The sequence below is a fragment of the Oncorhynchus clarkii genome, chromosome 1, assembly GCF_045791955.1.
Source record: "Oncorhynchus clarkii lewisi isolate Uvic-CL-2024 chromosome 1, UVic_Ocla_1.0, whole genome shotgun sequence".
NCBI lineage: Eukaryota > Metazoa > Chordata > Actinopteri > Salmoniformes > Salmonidae > Oncorhynchus > Oncorhynchus clarkii.
Window position 1 is genome coordinate 58,622,300 of NC_092147.1, and position 20,374 is coordinate 58,642,673.

The 20,374-nt window shown below is 42.1% G+C and overlaps 1 protein-coding gene and 1 non-coding gene across 2 annotated transcripts in view; both read left to right on the top strand.

Moving 5' to 3' along the window:
* Window positions 1-10,204, top strand: part of LOC139409245 (peroxisome proliferator-activated receptor gamma coactivator-related protein 1-like) — a 45,098-nt gene extending 34,894 nt beyond the window's left edge. Inside the window, exons 11-14 of the mRNA XM_071154132.1 lie at window positions 7,505-7,583; window positions 7,819-7,940; window positions 8,502-8,653; window positions 8,823-10,204. Coding sequence (XP_071010233.1) covers window positions 7,505-7,583; window positions 7,819-7,940; window positions 8,502-8,653; window positions 8,823-8,923 — 454 coding nt within the window. The 3' untranslated portion in view covers window positions 8,924-10,204. The remainder of the gene's footprint in view (window positions 1-7,504; window positions 7,584-7,818; window positions 7,941-8,501; window positions 8,654-8,822) is intronic.
* LOC139418392 (small nucleolar RNA SNORA76) lies at window positions 8,174-8,313 on the top strand. The gene has a single exon (XR_011635320.1). It is a non-coding gene; the product is annotated as a small nucleolar RNA SNORA76 (small nucleolar RNA).
* Window positions 10,205-20,374: the final 10,170 nt, after the last annotated feature.

The following is a 20,374-nucleotide window of genomic DNA, read 5'->3' on the forward strand; positions in this document are numbered from 1 at the left end:
CGCCGCAATAATCTGAGACTTGTATCAGTCCCAGAGTCCGCTGAAATGCATCGCGCCACGGATTTCGTTTCAGGGCTGCTGAAGGATGTTCTTGCCTTAGATGAAAAGCCCCTGATTGATCGAGCCCACCGGTCGCTGCGCCCAAAGCCCCGGGATGGGGAGAGGCCCCGTGACGTAATTCTTCGAGTGCACTTTTTTCATGAGAAGATGGAGATCCTCCGACGAGCCCGCAATACCACTCTGAACTTTCAAGGACAGAGCTTTTCCATTTACCAGGACTACTCCCCCACTGTTTCCAGGCAGCGCGCAGCTTTCGGACAGGCCAAACGAGTACTTCGGGACCATCCAAGTGTGAAGTATGGACTGCGATTCCCGGCCCGTTTATGGATATCTCATGAGGGTAAAGACCACACATTTGAATCTCCGGATGAGGCTATGGCTCACATTCAACGTCACATCAAGAAGTCTTGAATATGCTCACAGTGTGGATTGTAAGTACCCCACTTGTGGTACAATTATGTTTAGATATAACAGGCTAGTCTTCTATAGTTGGTGAAACTATTCAGGCTTATTTGATGTGATCTAATGTTTTGATTATCTAGTGTGCGTGCCTTATCTCGCTCACCTATTTAGTTTGTTTACACATTGTCTCAGTGACTGAAAATAGTTTTGGTTATTTGTTTACTACATCCGTTTGCATTGACCCAGTAAACAGTAAATGTCTCCCGAGGCTACACGGTTTCTGGGGCCTCACTTTCATTTTAAAAGTTTTGAGCGTCATTTATGCCCAGCAAACGTTCAACGTTGCGCACACTTAGTTTTTTGGTATTGGTTGTAAGCTGTCTCAGCTTCAACAAGACTACTATTATAATTACTATTATTTTTGATTGTCTAACTACGATTTCCTTACTTCAAATTAGATTTTTGGCTGAGAGCCTTTATACATTTTATTTATTTTCTCTCTCAATGCCTGTTATAAGATGGGTGAATACAATTATATACATCTACAAGTGGTGCTTTTGTCATTCCGTTTGCACAAGGGATTCGCCTTTTTTTTATTTGAAAAAATACATACAAATCTTTATTTTTGCTGCTTGATCCACTAACAAAACACGACTTTAAAGAGCGGGACTGTGGGTTTAGGTTTAAGACCGCACTCTCACAGACATACTGTGCGAAGAGAACATGTTCTATTTAGGCTTGTACCTCGTTTGGGGAGGTATTGTCTGGGATGGGGGGAGGGGGTGGGGGGGCAGGTTGAATTGTTCAGTTCTAATGTTGTCATTCTGTCTTTTTAGTTTTTTATTCTGTTTTTTTTTTCTGTACTTTTTCCAAACATTTACCACCGTACATTATTACTCTGGGACAAGTTATTCTGGGGGTTTTGGGCGCTCATTGCTTTTCCATTCTATGCTCTAATGACAGGGTTGAATAACGGGAATGCCCAGAGGGGCCGAAATAATACGATCAAGTACATTTCTTGGAATACGAAAGGGGTTAACAACCCGGTGAAGCGTAAGAGGGTGTTGACGCACTTAAAGGGTTTGAATGCAAATATTGCATTTCTACAAGAGACTCACTTGAGGACTGGTGAGCATTTTAGGATGCGTAAGGACTGGGTTGGTCAAGTGTTCCACTCAAACTTTCATAGTAAATCAAGAGGTGCTGCTATTCTGGTTGATAAAGCTACTCCCTTTGTAGCTTCTGAGGTTATTGCTGATCCTAAGGGACGATACGTCATAGTAACTGGTGAACTGTTTTCTACCCCTCTTGTTTTGGCTAGTGTTTATGCTCCCAATTGGGATGACACAAGTTTCATTTCTTCCTTTCTGTCTGCTATTCCCAATTTAGATTCTCATTTGTTGATTTTAGGGGGGGATTTCAACTGTAAAATGTCCCCAGTTCTGGACAAGTCCTCACAAATAAATACAGGCCCATCTAAATGTGCCCTACTTATTCAATCCTTTCTTCAGAAATATGCTATGTTTGAGGTCTGGCGTTTCCTACATCCTACAGATAGACAGTATTCCTTTTATTCTCATGTTCATAAAACATACTCCCGGATTGATTACTTCTTTTTGGACAAAAAACTTCTGCCTAACCTTCGGCAGTGTACTTACGAGAGTATTGTTATCTCTGACCATTCACCATTAGTGCTTGAACTAGAGTTTCCCCAGCGACCCCCTAGGTGTTATCAATGGCGTCTCAACCCCATTTTACTCTCATAAGGAGTTTGTCAATTTCATTTCTTCTGAAATTACCTTATTCCTAGAAACTAATTCAACACCAGGTATGTCCTGCTCTACCATATGGGAGTCTCTCAAAGCAAACCTACGTGGCCAAATTATTTCTTATACAGCCAACCAAAACAGAGTTCGCTCCCAGCGACTTCGGGACCTGAGCGAGTCCATAGCCACATTGGATGAGAAGTATGCTACGGATCCTTCCTCTGATCTGCATAAAGAGCGCCAACTACTCCAATCTGAATTTGATGAGCTTTCTACCAGGCAAGCTGAACAGTTACTCTTGCGAGCTCGATACAAAGTCTATGAACAAGGCGACAAGGCCAGTAAACTCCTTGCACATCAGATCCGTAAATCTGAGGCCTCACGGCTAATCCCACAAATAAGGACCCCGTCTGGTGCCACCACAGTTATACATAAAGAGATCAATGATCAATTTAAACAATTTTACTCTGCGCTATACACCTCTGAATCCCCTCAAGACCCTTTGCTGATTGACTCCTTCTTTAATGGCTTGAATATGCCTTCAATTGATACAGACTCCCATGACTGTCTAGAAGAAGAATTTACGCTTGAGGAGATTGTAACAGCAGTGTCCGCAATGAAAAGTGGTAAATCACCGGGTCCGGACGGTTTTCCAACCGAATTTTACAGGACGTTTTCTGGTCTGCTTTGCCCATTCTTGTCCCGACTATTTGCAGAGTGCCTCAATACTTCAAAGCTGCCGCCTAGTCTTTATCAGGCTTCAATTTCATTACTACTAAAGAAAAACAAAGACCCCCTGGAATGTGGATCCTATCGCCCAATCTCGCTTTTAAACTGTGATTACAAAATCCTAGCTAAGCTTTTAGCCATCCGTATGGAAGGCTTGCTGCACCAAGTAATACACTCTGACCAGACTGGCTTTGTGAGAAATAGGCATTTATTTTTCAATATTAGGCGCCTTATGAATATACTGTACTCCCCAGCGTCGGAGGACCCGGAGGTGGTGGTCTCACTTGATGCAGAAAAAGCGTTTGACCGCGTTGAGTGGGATTACCTAACAGCTGCCCTTTATTGATTTTGCTTTGGCCCCAAATTCATTGCGTGGATAAAGTCTTTATTTTTCCCCCATGGCTTCGGTACGGACTAATAACTTGTCCTCTGACTATTTTCCCTTGCACTGCGGATCCAGACAGGGTTGCCCACTCTCCCCCTTGTTGTTTGCTTTGGCAATCGAGCCTCTCGCCATTGCACTACGCTCTAATGATGCCATTCAAGGCATAATCAGGGCGGGCTGGGAGCAGAAAGTCGCGCTATATGCTGACGACCTCCTTTTGTTCATCTCCAATCCCGATACCTCATTGCCACGTGCCCTATCTGTTCTTAAAAAGTTTGGATCAATCTCAGGGTACAAGCTGAATCTAGGCAAGAGTGAGCTTTTTCCGGTAAACAAGGCTGCTTCAAAGTGCTCTTTCACAAGTTCTCAGTTTAGGATTGTCCGGGATCAATTCACTTACTTGGGAGTAAAAGTGACAAGGAAATATTCAAATTTGTTTCAGGAAAACTTTGTTGCTCTAGCAGACAGATTGTTTCAATCTTTTACTTTTTGGAATTTGCTACCCCTTTCTCTTATCGGAAGGGTTAATGTCATTAAAATGAATGTGTTTGCCAAATTTCTATATTTATTTCAATGTTTACCCATTTTTATTCCAAAATCTTTTTTTATTTCACTGGATCAAACATTCATGCATTTTATTTGGGATGGCAAGGTACCACGGATTGGTAGAAAACATTTACAGAAGCCTAGGTCATTGGGGGGTTTAGCTCTACCAAATTTTCAGACATACTACTGGGCTGCAAATTTTAGAGCCGTTCTGTACTGGCTGCAGACTGATCCTACTGGCCCTAGACCACTCAGGGTCCAGATGGAGTCTGAATCGTGTAAACCTGCAGCACTTTCCTCTGTGCTGTGCTCGTCTCTCCCAGTGTCCCTAGGCAAAAGGTGTGCCAACCCAATTGTAAAGCAGTCTCTTAAAATTTGGAATCAGTTCCGTTTAGCCTTTAGCCTCCGAGGCTTTTCTCTATCAGGCCCAATCAATCAGAACATTTTATTTCCTCCATCTTTGAATGATGGGGCTTTTGGCATTTGGCACTCACTAGGCCTTTCCTCGCTAGCCCAATTATTCTTTGATGGTACATTTGCCTCTTTTTCTCAGCTGCAGGAAAAGTTCAATCTCTCCCAATCCCACTTTTTCCGCAATCTCCAGACTAGAAACTTTGTCAGGGCTAATACACCTGGATTTCCCAATAGGCCTGCGAATACAGCTGTAGAGAGCATCTTGGAGCTGAACAAGCTTCCTAGGGGTGCAATTTCAGATGTATATGCAATCATTCATGACTTACAGAACCCTTCTTTGGTGCCTTTAAAGACTCGATGGGAAAAGGATTTGGGGAAGACGCCTGGGAATCTGTGCTGCACAGGGTGCACTCGTCCTCTTTTAGCACTAGACACAGCCTCATTCAATTCAAGGTGGTTCACCGTATCCACTGGTCGGGGGCCAAACTGTGTCAGATGTAAGGTGGAACCAGCCACACTGTTGCATATGTTTTGGGGCTGTCATAAACTGTCAGGTTTCTGGGAATTAATATTTAAATGTTTCTCTGATATATATGACACTGTTATAGATCCGTCTCCCCTTACAGCCCTTTTTGGAGTACTGCCCATGGGTACCCCCCTATCAAGAATCCAGTCGGACACTGTTGCTTATACAACTCTTTTAGCTAGACGGCTAATACTACAGAACTGGAAGATGGCAGCTCCCCCATCTTATAAATATTGGGCGAGGGATGTGTTGTGCTCTCTGAAACTAGAAAAAATCAAATTCAATTCACGTGGGAACCCCAAACTGTTTGAGGCTTGGACCCCATTCCGGTCTTACTTTAAACAGTCCATCCTCTGATGGCATTTAAATTAATACTAAAATAAGTCTGTGACTTAAAGGTTGGGGGAGTTTCTCTCTGTGTTTTTGCTGGGGGGGGGGGGGGGGGTTAAGATCCATGTGCTTATTGATTGTGGTCCGCAGATGCCTTGTTCATCTTGCCCAGGCAGAGACTGAAGTGTGAGCTTGTTTTTCCCAGTTATTTTTACATTTTGTTCACGCCTACATGAATAATCATTTATTTTTTTTTATTTTAAAGCATTGTAAACTTTTTTTTTTGTCCAGTGGATGGCCGGTCTGTGGCCATGACTCTCTGTGAGTGGTTGCATTTCTCCACCCTTATCCCTTGACTGTTTACAGGAACAATGGTGAGGTGTTTGCCCTGTCCCTGTACTATAGATTGCCCTTTAAACTTTGTAGCCTTCTGCCCGGTGTGTTTAACTTGTCTAAAGTATGGTATCTTTAAAGCTATTTTTTTATTTGTATTTTTATTTGTATTTTTTTTCTAGTTGAGTATATTATTTATATTGCTTTGTCTTGTCTGTATGTGTGTATGTTCAAAACTTAATAAACAGAGTTTAAAAAAAATAAAAAAGGAGCAAGTAGGACAAAGTCTGCAGTGAAAAGCACTGGAGCGATAGAGGGGACATGAAAGAAAGAGAGGGGTCTTAGTGCAACTTCAGGCCAGAAGTCAACAGCTGATGGTTTGTTTTTTCAAAGCTTCGCAACAATGTTGCTACTACTCCATGCGAACATTGACAGGAGCATTCCAAAAAGATTACAGCCATGACCTAGAGTGGTAACACTTGCGATTGACTTGCCTTAAACACTTTACAACTAAGCACGCGGAACATAAACGACTTCTGCAGCGTTGGACACTGTCAAGTTGCCGCGCCAACAGAGAGCTATCTTTTATTTCCTCCTGACTGCTGATGCGCTCTTAAAGTGGCAGTGCACGGTGAAGGCTCTGCAGGATTTTGCTACATCTCTTTACCCCACACATACAACTCCGTTAGGTCCCTCAGGAGAGCAGTGATTTCCAACCACAAAGACCAGGGAGGTTTTCCAATGCCTCGCAAAGGGCACCTGTTGGTAGGTGGGTAAAAAAAACAACACTTCGGATGATGTATCAATACACCCAGTCGCTACAAATTAGAAACGGAATATAGCTAAGCACAGGCAAAATTCTAGCGGAAAACCTGGTTATCTGCTTTCCAACAGACACGGAGACGACTTTGCCTTTCAGCAGTACAATAACTTAAAACACAATGTGAAATATACACTGAGTTCTTGAGTGGCATAGTGAGTTTTGACAACTATATGGGTGTCTTTTAATGATCAACCAACTTGAATTTTAAAAATGTGCAAATCGAGGGTTGAAACTGTTTCAGGGACAGAACTGGAAACTGAAATTTCTAAACTATTTGGGAAACAACCATGAACCAAAAGTGATCTGTTCTGGAACAGAACCATTTAAAGCATTGGAACCGGTTAATAACGTTCTTTTACATTTTCAGGAGTTATTTTCCAGTCCCACAAATCAAAGAGCAAATGCAAAGCCCCTACTATCACTCAAACTCAAACTTATTCCAGTGTCTGCCTGCCAGCTGGAAGTCTTTACCAGTGGGTGTGTGTATTGTAGGCTACCTGCCTCTCCCCCTCTGACCAAAATTAGGGAGTGATGTTAAGGATACTATGTCATGTTGGATTTATTAACTACAGAAAGGTAAGACGTTAATTCTAGTGCTGCTCTGCACACAAGTGTTTTAGCCAGGTAATGTTTGTTCTGGTCCAATGCTAAACCAACTCGGAAGTTCAAAGACATTCAAAGTTCCTCTGTAAACGCTGCTTCTCCGTAGGTATAATTCTGTGGGCCTAATTCAGATGCTGCCCTTTAAGGAAAGCTTTTTCACCCTCCATTTCTGAATCTCATGCCCTACACTGACTGGCAGCACAGTGTCTTTCATTATCATTAAACCATGCTGTTATGGCAAAATACATATACACAATATAAATCGCTTACCCGCTCCACAGCAAGCTGCTCTATCCTCACTGATTTGTTTTAATTTGTCTAGCTAAATTTAAAAAATATTTCAGGTTTACAGAGAAAGGAACGATAAACTGTTTTTTTGGGGGTTTGAAACCGGTTCAGAACTTTATTTTGCTGGTCGGAACAGTGTCTGTAACAACAAAATGTGAAATGTCAAGGGGTATGAATACTTTCTGAAGGCACAATGTTCTCCTGACTACTTGGGATAATGCACTTGGCTTTATGGATACAGATTTTTTTTTAATTATACAACATTGACCACCTCGCTCTCATTCTGTTTCTTCCCACAGCCCCTCTCTCAGACCAGGCTACCGGCCTGAATCTAGAGAAAACAGCCAGGAGGTGAAGAGACTCAAAGAAAAAGCGATCGTGAGTACATTTCTATCCAAGTGAAGTTGGCGGTTTGTGCTCTTTTTAAAAAGAATTGCTGCTATCTGTGCCCATTTGTAACCTCAATAAGAGGTTCTTCATTGATACACGATGACAAATCGGAACGGGACAAAGTTTGTCTCTGGGTCAAGTTCTGGGGGGGTGCTGCTTTTAAGCCAATTGTGGCGCAGGAAAATAAATGTTATCTGACTGTCATTCTCACTCCCCCTCTCAGGAGGAGCGTAGGGTTGTTTATGTAGGGCGAATCCGGGGGACAATGACTCGGAAAGAGCTGAGGGAACGCTTCTCTTTTTATGGGGAGATTGAGGAGATCACTCTACACTTTAGAGACCATGGGTAAGTACTCTCAAACACAGGTCATGTTTTGTTTCAACAACGAGTAATTCCTCATGTTCAGTAGGCACAATTATGGAAAACATTTAGAAACGAAAAACATTGTGTCTAGAGAACAAGTCTGTCTTACTGCCTCATCACAGAATATTTTCTTCGGTTTTATGCTTACTGGCCCAGATTTTATCCCAGGGCTAACACCTAGGCTTTACCCTGTCAGTTACATGAACCCCCCCAGTGCACTGTCTTTGAACCTGGTTGACCCTTTCTGTGGTCTCTCAGGCCAATCTACAGCTGCTACAGCAACAACCTGGCTTGTTTATAACTGGGGCCTCTTCGCTAAACCACCAGTTGGCTCTTTTAAGAACAACTCACACCTCGGCACACACGGTAGTGTTCATGTCACCAAATGGAAGAAAACCGGCCAGCAGGACTACCTGGACTATAACGTTTATTGTAGTCTCTGCATTATATTAAAATATTGTCAATTGTGTGCCCTAATGAATCAATACAACCCTTGTTGACTTACGCATGTGTTTTAATATTTGCTTTCCATCTCTGTGATAGGGATAACTATGGGTTTGTGACGTACTACGATACGAAGGATGCGTTCACAGCCATCGAGAATGGTGGCAAACTCCGAAAGCCTGACGAACTCCCCTTTGACCTTTGCTTTGGGGGAAGGAGACAGTTCTGCAAGGCCAGCTACGCTGATCTAGGTAGAACACTTTTTTGGGGATGGTCAACACTGGTACAACTTGTCAGTTTTCAGATAAAATGATCATAGATTTATTGTTCTGGCAACTTTCTTGATATGCACCTACATTGATTGCAGTGATGCAAGGAGAGTTAACAGTGACACTAATGTTCTTTCTCTCTTCCCTCCAGATTCTAACCGCGAGTATGACCCGTCGCCTGCAAAGGGCAAGTTTGATGTACTTGACTTTGACACTTTACTGAAGCAGGCCCAGAAAGGTCTGAAGAGGTAACAGAGGTCAGCCCACTGGGGGCGCCATGCTAAGACTTACCTCAGAGCCGCGGCAGGCTCCTCCCACTTTCAACTCTGCCTTCGCCTTGACCTAGGGGTGGATCGCAACCAATGGTCAAAACGTTAGCCAGCTGACATCGATAAACATACAGATGTAGCTCTTTTCTGGTTCATAAAAGCTACAGTTTAAAGCTGCAATCTGGAAAATAACCTTAGATTTTGGGTTATATGAGTAAGGCATTGTAAGAAGCTCATAGGGCAATTAAGTTACGTTCAAGTCGATGGAATCAATGTCATTAATTGAATTAAATGCATCAGAATCTGTCATTAATTGAAAATGGTTGAATTAAAAGGAAGTCTAGCTTTTTATATGGATTGTTTTAAGTTTTAAATCATTTATCCCATGTTCGTTTCAAGCTTGTCTTTATGAACTCTGAAATGTTATTTCTGAATAATTTGAAGTGACAGCTGGCTAACGTGTTGTCCTGCATTGTGACAGAGCTACCGGTCTTTATTTGGGTAGGTTTTTTTTTTGTGTGTTTTTGTTTCTGCAAGCTTACACCTTCTATTGAAGTGAAGATTTGTATGAAAAGATTAAAAGCAAAAAAATAAATGAAATGGAAAACTTTTTAACCGGAAAGAATTTATTTAAATGTGTAATCAGATTTTCCACAATATATGGGGGAAAAAAATATGTTTTAGAAATGGGGATACTAAAGTGAATATTCCCTGATATTTGGGAGAAGGTGGAACTACATTGCTGAAATGTACCGCAAACCTAAATAAACCAAACTTTTTAAACTGGTTGACATTTTGATTTTTGTCTAGAGCATATCACTGACTTACCTGAGTCAATATTGGTTTTGAACATGGCTCCAGTCTGTGTTGCTTTTCATTCATTCTTCACAGACTGATTTCAGAGCTGGGAAACCAGAGGACTCAATTGGTTTTGCTCACCTGTCCTGTCTTCCCCTCATTTTGTGAAACTAATGTGCTTGTATTTAATGACTTCTCCACTTGCCTGTCATCAGGAGAATGAATGTAAAGTGATAATACATTTAAATTAGTTGTAAGACATTTTACAGATTAGGATGAGAAGCATATTATTTTTAAAGTGTGCATGCGTTTCTCAGAAAACTGCTGATTTTCAAAGGGGGTGTGAAGAATCTTCTAGATTTTGTTCATTAACACCTAAATGAAACTGCCTCTGAGTTAGCCAGGAGGCTAAACCAGAAAAACCTTAGCCTCTACCAAATAAAACTATGGCGAAGCCACAAAAGTACTTCTGTGCAAGGGTGTTCATTTACATAGTACCATTTCTCTTTTGGAATCACTAACTCAAAGTATACATGAGGACAGCTAAACAGTGCTGCCCCATCAACAGCGCAATCAAAAAGCTGTCCCCATACCAAATATCAGCTTCCGTTTTCCACTTAGCTAAACATATTAATTCTTAATTTAACCTTTTTTCAATCGGTATGTAACACATTTACAGAATCCCATCACTACTGGCATGGTCTCTTCCAATATACCTATTCACATTAACGCGCCATTCGGGACAGGCAATACAAAGCCAGCCCAATTGCCGTAGCTCGGGTCTTTATTCCAGCATACCCATAACCTACAGACTGGAACAGAAACAGAGTGCTCATCCAGAACATTAAGTGCAATGTCAAATTGAACATGAAAGCTTGTCTGTATTCCTTTATACCATACCAAACTTACTGAAGGGAGGTAATGTATGAACTGAGATCGTTAAGTTGTGTCGACCCACATTGCTAACATAGCAGGGAGGGGTAGATGAGTGTGTTAGCTTACCAAATGGTGCCATTGACGGACTTCTCCATCACATTACCTTCCTCTCCCTAAGCGACCAGGTTTCGGAAGCCCGGATAGGCAGCCTGCTGTGACATTTTCTTTACCTGCTTTGTGATGGACACAGAACCGGAAGGGCTGGAGCTCCAGATACCACCTGGTCACGCAAGCATGCCTGTCCTTCATGGTCTGGATCCACGTCAGGGGTCTGTGTGCAGGTCAAATTCTCTTGTGCCCATTCCGGTAGTACCGGAGGCTATCTTGTGCCCACTTTATAGCCAGGCACTCCGTCTCAATGGGCGAATACTTGGTTTCTCTGGTCAAGAGCTTCTGACTCGGGTACAGCAGTGAAGCTCTTCTCCTGGCTCCCTTTTTTGTGCATTAAGGTACTGCAGTGCCAGCTAAACCCGCCATAAGCCCATTGACTCACCCGATGGCAGGTCTATGGGGAGATGTCAAACTTCACCAGCAGCTCTTCCTTCAGGTCCTTGTTGACGTTGGACAGCCCCTCATCCATTGCTGTGTAAACTAAGGCCTGGGACTAGCCTGCAGGCCCACTACCTCTGGCCATCGCCACATCTTGGCCGTTCGCTCAAACCTCAGCAGGTAGTTTAATGTCCTCCCCCTGCTGGTATGAAGGCATCTTCTGCTCCTTCCTCAGGAATGGTGGAGGGGTGGACGTTAACACTGCTGGACTGGTCTCTTGGTGCTGGGGCTGGCCTCATCACTGCTTGGGGACCCTGCTGCGTCGATCCTCCATCGTCCTTGTGTTGGCAGCTCGAGCAGTTGTTCAGTTTGGCTCCTTGGTCGGGCTCCAAGTTTCTCATAATTTACCTCTTCACCGGACGATACCATGGTATTCCACCCCGTTTCTATTTTAGGTACCTTTTCTGAAAGTTGTTGCTGCTGCTGAGAACGCAACCCTGTATGTGGTCCTTTACATCTCTTTTTGGAATTCACTGATTTGTGGTGCGCCATCCCACCGCTGCCACTATGTCCTTTTGTGGGGGAAAATGAATTCTGATTGGCTGGCTGATGGCGGCACCCTTGCCCAGTTGTGAAATCCATAGATTAAGGCCTAATTAATTTATTTCAATTGACTGATTTTCTTATATGAACTGTAACTCTGTAAAATCGTTGAAATTGTTGCATGTTGCGTTTTAGATTTTTGTTCAGTATAGTAATGCTACAGACTCCAAGAAAGGTTAAAATCTCACCTTTCTGGTAAAAAAGGTGCAAGCTGAAGTACACAGTATAAATATGCAAAAAAAGATTTCCTTTTCAACAAGTATGAATAAGGCTTGAAATTAAAAATTTTCTAAATGTATAAAATGACAAAGATTTCACCTTAACTGTAAAATACATTTGCATATTTAGTGTTAGAAAAAATGTGCATGTTTTCTAAAGGAATCTCCTGATCAAAACATCTGCCCCCTTCGCTGTGAAGATGCTTGGAATGCTGCCATCTTGCAAGCTCCGACCCAACTTTGCTTAGCAAGAAAGACACTTCACTGTACCTATGCATGTGACATTAAAACTTGAACATCTCACAGAGCTCTAGCCCTGAACTCATTAGGAACACGCCTTTCATCTCATATTAATCTTGTCTGTCTATGACAAAGTGTTTTTGTTTAAAATCTATGAATTATTTTTTATTACTGGCTATAAATCGATCTCAGAATGTGTTACAGGAACGAAACTTCTCTCCTGCTGCGTTACGATGTAAGGATTCCAGGCATATGCGTTGTCAGTGGCTGTGATGTCGGATTCAGCCAGGAGTTGATGGACAGTCGGAAGAGCGGTAGGAAGGATATCCCAGCTTCAAGTGGTGTCAGACATCTTGCTTCACACAGGCAGAAGACAAATACTTCAGTGTCCTTGTGAATCAGGGCTGCCGCTCAATGCAAGCCATTTCGATCTACGGTGTCAACAGATCGATTTTTAAGCAAAAACCTAGGTTGGAACCGGTACCAGAACCACACAGGTCCCCTAAACAGGGGACTTTACATCAAAGATGTTAAGAAATGCTAGCGGCCGTGACTGAATTCAAACATGAGTTTGCTTCAGAGTGTGGTTTGATGTGGGTGTCGTATGTTTGCAGGTGGGAAAAGTTAGCCAAATTATTTTGACGATTCGCTTTAGCCTGCAGGTGTGCTAGTTAGGGATTGTCAATAAATTTCACAATCTAAGTTATAAAAAGTTTTGTCTGTTGCACACCTTTTAGTTCTCATTGAATGCTTTTCAATATGTTTAAATACATTTCTACAATTTATTGTTGGTTTGAGCTTTTACAGTCAATGAAATGTGGAGCTACTGGAATTTTAACATTATCCCAAGGACATTGTGCAATTTATAGATGGCCCCTAACTACCCCATATGGATATCCAGAGTAAACCCAAATTGACCATGGGCATTAGAGATTGGGTCACATGCAGCTGCACTCCAAATTGATGATTAGACTACTTGTGGGCTGCCAGCTGTGGGCAGGAGGGGGAAAAAACAATAATTTACATTGTGATGCTGTCACGACCACCAGTCTCACAAAACTCAGTTTTGGACAAGACTGACCATATGACAAAAATTATCCTATTTACACTTTGTACTCAATTTTGCCAGTAGAATAAATGTTTGACTCAAATCGACGACCCATTTTCTAAATGAGAAGTTGTTTTTTAGGAGCAGTTGCTCTTTAAAACATTTCCATGCTAGCTGCTGAGAGGATATTCTCGTGCATCCTCTGCTGAAGTAGGTTATCGAGGAGGGGAGAATACTCAGATGGGTTTTCTCTTTTGGGCAAAAGTCTGTCATCCCCTCCGTGACCCAGAAACCAATAAGTGGTCGAATGGTCAAGGAGGGGGGACACTTTTCACTCCACTTCGATTATAAGTGATTTTCATAACCTACTATGTTAATTATCCTAACCTGTTCCGTAAGTTCTCCTAACTTGCTACACAGTGGCGTGAAAATAGTGTTTCTCGGTGGAGGAGTGTGTCAATTCGTTAGTAGGCAAATGGAAGACGGTCCTCCGCTCCTCAATAGTCTCCTTTTGGCGAGGAAGCACAAGTGTATCCTACCGCTAGAGTTTTGAAATCTGCCACACCCCCTTTGAATCAGCTGTTCTATGGTCGGAGTAGAAAAGCATGCACACATTTAAAAGAAAGTATTGCTACTTTTCCTTTGATCTATGACAAGGATTGGCAACTTCAATCCTTGGGGGCCTGATTTGGTGTCCCACTTTTTCCCCAGCCCCAGCTAACACACTTGACTCCAATCAACTAATTGTGATCTTCAGTTTGTATTTGCTAGGGATGGGGAAAAGGTGTGACAGCACTCCGACCCCGAGGACTGGAGTTGCCCATCCCTGATCTATAAATTGTCTTGCACAACTAACTTAGGGATGGATCGAAATTTACAGAAGGGTTACCTGGAGGAAAATGGAGGAGGTTCATGCTTTTTACATTTTAGTCCAGGGAAGGGTCATATAATTTGTAATTGATGACATTTAAATATTTCTGTGTTTTAGAATTTGTTGTTTATTAGGCTATATATCGATGATATTTAGTATAGTTTTATCTAAAAAAGGATAACTTTTTTAATGTTTCACTATTTTTATTTTTCCGAAATTCACTGAAGAGGATGGTCCTCCATTTCCTCCTCTGACGAGCCCCCACTGATCGATGTGTGCCCAATGCCGCCCCCCATCACGTGCGCCTATAGCCTATTTAGTGTGGTTCAATCAAATTATCCATAACCTATATGCTATAGGCTACGAAGTGCATGCTCGGAGAAGAACTGAGCAAAGTTATATATCTAAAAATATATTTATTTAACTAGGCAAGTCAGTTAAGAACAAATTATTATTTACAATGACGGCCTACCAGGGAACAGTGGGTTAACTGCCTTGTTCAGTGGTAGAACGACAGATTTTTACCTTGTCAGCTCTTGGATTTGATCCAGCATCCTTTCGGTTACTGGCCCAAAACTCTAACCGCTAGGCTACCTGCCACCCCAATAAATGCTGGGATGATGTAAATAAAACTAGGCTACATTACACACTGCAATGGATATTCCAACCCTGAGCCCCGGCCTGCTCTGCTCTTGCTGATCCAAAACTTTTTTGTGTGCTGCCTAACTAATGGCTGTGCTGCGTAGGCCTAGTGTCAATTCAGGAAGAGAGTCATAGGCTTCCGAAAATACTTTTTTATTAGGCCTAGTCCCCCAAAAAATCACTATCTTCCACACGGACTAGCCTATAGCCTATGTTCTGTTCAGTTGGAGAAAGAGAGCGCAAAGCTGATAAGGAGGACAAGAGGTCAACAGAGTTATTGACCTCACAATAAGCCAGATTTGAGTAATTGACATTGTGGTGCTGAAAATTGAAGCAGCAGCGGAGGCACAATCATTCGGAAATGGACAGCACATGGTGCTGAAAGTAAGCAAATTTGAGTATGCATAATTGACTCCAACCATCTTCCTTTTAATTAGACTTCACTAACAACAAGATGGCTTTGTTTGGTAGCATATTTCTTCCTATTTAATAAATAAGAGGTAGGCCTACCTGTTTGACAGACTAAATTAGGCTATACGCTGCTATATCCATAGATTTGTCAGTCAATCCTCCACGCACTCTTTAAATGACCCATCTCAGTGTCAGTGAAGGGCTTTTCAGTTAGAACCAAGACTTGAATTGAAGGGGTGAGACCTAACTTTTATTCAAGAAAATTTCAATAAGCACAGTCCTACCCCTTGTTAGCTTAATGATGCACTATGCAGAAATCGTTCTGCCATTTCCTGGTTGCTAAAATTCGATATCAGTTCATGTGACAAAGCAAGTATAGAGAATCATTGTACCATTTAAACCGCTGGGAAATATACTTTCCATAACCAAAAATATTGTATTTTCAGCTGTTTGAAGCTGGTGTACAAAACCGCTGGTGTACAAAAGTAAAAGATGCAAAAAATTGACTTAAGAACGGGAAGCATAGAAATAGAGCACATAGAACAGAACTACCACTTCTTAGACTAGCTTTCGATGATAATTACATATCTATAACACACATTTCTATGTGCATTTGGTCTGGTCTCTCTTAAAGGTACATATTGGATCATATTATATAATATAATTAAGCAATAAGGCCCTGGGCGGTGTGGTATATGGCCAATAAATCATGGCTAAGGGCTGTTCTTATGCATGACGTAACTCAGAGTGCCTGGATACAGCCCTTAGGTCTGATATACCACGGCTGTCAGCCAATCAGCATTCAGGGCTGAACCACCCTGTTTATAAAGTGATCTATAATTTATAGCTAAGAAAAATGGGGATATCTTTGTTTTGTTTCTTTGACATTCAGAGGCTGAGCTACCACCTATAGCTGAGGAGACAAAGAAATCCACTTTGCGCGGGAAGTAATATAATAATGTCACTATCAATTGTTTAAGCTATTCACATTCTGTACAATAGAAGATGTTTAAACCCAGACAGCTTTTAGGGAAACACTTGTGACCTCTCGTTGGGTTATGCCACGCAAAAAGAGTTAGCCAGCAGTTAAAGCTGAAGTTTTTCTGCGTCGTAATGCCCCTGGGGTGGAAAGGTAGGCATAACTTTTGTAAGTTCAATGCTCAGATTCCTATTGACGTCTCAGATTTAATTATTTGCAAACAGGGACAGTTTTGTTGCAAACAAGACACACTGATTTGGCATTGGAGAAATGTGATAAGGTGAACACAGGCCTATTTCTTTGTCCATTCTTAGCCTGTAATTTCGGTTAAGAAATATTCTGCTAAAATGATGTAGAATTGCATGAAATGTTTATTAAAGGCAATTTTTTCTCGGACCTGCAAATACGATGATAGATTAATGCGATGCTTTTACTATAAAGGACATCTTTCCACCACTACTCTTGTCCACGGTGATCTGCGAACCCACAACTTTCTGGCCCGCTGCCCAGTGTGCTAACAAAATTCCTGCATTGCCATGTAATGCTTACAACATGAATAACAGTTTCTAAAACGGCATATCTAAGGCTCTGGTCTATCTACAAAGTGAGGGTAAACAGTAGACATGTTCTCTGCTACCCACTTTGTTTTCATTATTGTTTTTGGTTTAGGGGGGGTTTTAGGAAAAATAGATTTTACTGAAGGGAGGGGCATCCATTTTCATTTCAGAGAGGTCCCATTTTCTCCATGTAACCCGTATTTATTATAAATAACGTTCACCCCCCAGGTTTGGCTACTAACGAATTGACACCAAAGATGGTGGATAAATGAAAGCCGTTTACCATTTTTAACCTTTATTTAACTAGGCAAGTCAGTTAAAGAACAAATTCTTATTTTCAATGATGGCCTAGGAACAGTGGGTTAACTGCCTGTTCAGGGGCAGAACGACAGATTTGTTGTCAGCTGGGGGATTTGAACTTGCAACCTTTTGGTTACTAGTCCAAAGCTCTAACCACTAGGCTACCCTGCCGCCTCGAGGCATTGACAAATGTATGTACGGGGTGGGTCTCTCATAGACACCAATGCAATAGCAGCTAGGTCTGGTCTGCTAAGTTCATTGACTTTCATTGTACCAGGGTGAAAAAAGCCAGAGGTGTCTCACGTGCTCTTCTGTCTCTGTTGACACACTCGACCACTTATCTGTTCCCGGGCCACGGAGGACAGGACGATGGAAGAATGGAAGAGAGGACGGACCTTTGCCCAATTGAGATCAAATCAAATTGTATTTTTCACATGCGCTGAATCCTTACAGTGAAATGCTTACTTACAAGCCCTTAACCAACAATGCAGTTGAAAGAAAAATAAGTGTTAAATAAAAATTGAAATAACAAATAATTAAAGAGCAGCAGTAAAATGTCTTCTTCTAAGGTCTTCGAAAGCCATGTTAACAAACAGATCACGACCATTTCGAATCCCACCGTACCTTCTCCGCTATGCAATCTGGCTTACGAGCTGGTCATGGGTGCGCCTCAGCCACGCTCAAAGTCCTAAATGATATCATAACTACCATTGATAAGAGACAATACTGTGCAGCCATATTCATCGACCTGGCCAGGGTTTCGACTCTGTCAATCACCACATTTTAATCGGCAGACTCAACAGCCTTGGTTTCTCAAATGACTGCCTCGTCTGGTTCACCAACTACTTCTCTGATAGAGTTCAGTGTGTCAAATCGGAGGGCCTGTTGTCCGGACCTCTGGCAGTCTCTATGGGGGTTCAATTCTCGGACCGACTCTCTTCTCTGTATACATCAATGATGTCGCTCTTGCTGCTGGTGATTCTCTGATCCACCTCTACGCAGACAACACCATTCTGTACACTTCTGGCCCTTATCTGGACACTGTGCTAACTAACCTCCAGACAAGCTTCAATGCCATACAACTCTCCTTCCTTGGCCTCGAACTGCTCTTAAATGCAAGTCAAATTAAATGCATGATCTTCAACCGATCGCTGCCCGCACCTGCCCGCCGGTCCAGCATCACTACTCTGGACGGTTCTAACCTAGAATATTTGGACAACTACAAATAGGTGTCTGGTTAGACTGTAAACTCTCCTTTCCAGACCCACATTAAGCATCTCCAATCCAAAATTAAATCTAGAATCGGCTTCCTATTTCGCAACAAAGCATCCTTCACTCATGCTGCCAAACACCCTCGTAAAACTGACTATCCTACCGATCCTCGACTTCGGCGATGTCATTTACAAAATAGCCTCCAACACTCTACTCAACAAATTGGATGTAGTCTATCACAGTGCAATCCATTTTGTCACCAAAGCCCCACATACTACCCACCACTGCGACCTGTACGCTCTTGTTGGCTTGCCCTCGCTTCATACTTGTCGCCAATGACTGGAATGAACTGCAAAAATCGCTGAAGCCTCTTATCTCCCTCACTAACTTCAAGCACCAGCACACAGATCATTGCACCTGTACATAGCCCATCCAACTACCTCATCCCCATACTGCATTTATTTATTTTGCTCCTTTGCACCCCAGTATCTCTACTTGCACATTCATCTTCTGCACATATATCACTCCAGTGTTTAATTGCTATATTGTAATGACCTCGCCACAATGGCCTATTTTATTGCCTTACCTCATTGCACACACCGTATATATACTTTTTTCCCACTGTATTATTGACTGTATGTTTGTTTATTCCATGTGTAACTCTGTGTTGTTGCATGTGTTGAACTGCTTTGCTTTATCTTGGCCAGGTCGCAGTTGTAAATGACAACTTGTTCTCAACTAGCCTACCTGGTTAAATAAAGGTGAAATAAAAAACATTTGAACTATTAGCAAGGCGGGCAGGTCTCCATTGCCAACAATAGCAAAGCAGGCATCTCTTTCTTTCTCTCTCTCTGAGGACCTGAGCCCTAGGACCATGCCCCAGGAATACCTGACATGATGACTCCTTGCTGTCCCCTGTCCACCTGACCGTGCTGCTGCTCCAGTTTCAACTGTTCTGCCTTATTATTATTCGACCATGCTGGTCATTTATGAACATTTGAACATCTTGGCCATGTTCTGTTATAATCTCCACCTGGCACAGCCAGAAGAGGACTGGCCACCCCACATAGCCTGGTTCCTCTCTAGGTTTCTTCCTAGGTTTTGGCCTTTCTAGGGAGTTTTTCCTAGCCACCGTGCTTCTACACCTGCATTGCTTGCTGTTTGGGGTTTTAGGCTGGGTTTCTGTACAGCACTTTGAGATATCAGCTGATGTACGAAGGGCTATATAAATAAATTTGATTTGATTGTGACGTCGAACAGTAACCTGGGAATAGAACGTTCCGAAGGTGAGTTGGTGCCACGGTGCTCAATAGAACTAAGAGGAGCTGTCAGGGTGAAAAATGCCTTGAAGACTATGGCAGGCACCTGGGACATATGGTGCTATTATTAAACTGGGCTCCACGGCGGATGCAGTGAACTGGTTTTTATCAGAACAAAAACATTATTAAAATTGTCATATGTCCAGCCTACCACAGGTACATTCAGATCAACGTCGTAGAGGTTGGTGTTCAAAACATTGTTTGTTGTAAAAACTGCCTCCAATTATTGTGACAGCCTCGTACTGAACATATAAATCTTGTTATGTTGATCGATTTGAGTATTTCGTGCGGTTCTGTCAGTCAAACTATCACACTCTCAACTAAAAGTATCACAACTCGCCTCCCGCCACTAGCATGCGCTAGCGTCGCGCGAATGTTTCCGGAAATAGAAACACATTTATTTTCTTATTTTTTTTAACAACAAATCAATACAGAAAGTAGATGAGGGAACACAAGTATATATAGATTATATACAATGGACAATCGAGCTAGGGGGTACAATATCACATTACAATTAAACAAGGACCTTAAGGGACATACATGCACTTATAATTCTAACAGCTTTTTTGTTAGGAGAGTATTTAATTTTCTTAAAATACAGTTCAATTTCTTTTTGCAGAATATAACAATGTGTGTTTTTTGATGTTGTAAATTTACATTTGTGTATATGAAATTTGGCCAAAAGAATAGAAACACAAATGGCATGTAACTCGCCGCGATCCACTGATGTTCCAAGGCGAATAGTGTTTTGCCACTGTCTGGTGGCGACTAGTTTGATCCAGTCTCCTGAACATGCGCAGTCGGTGTAAAC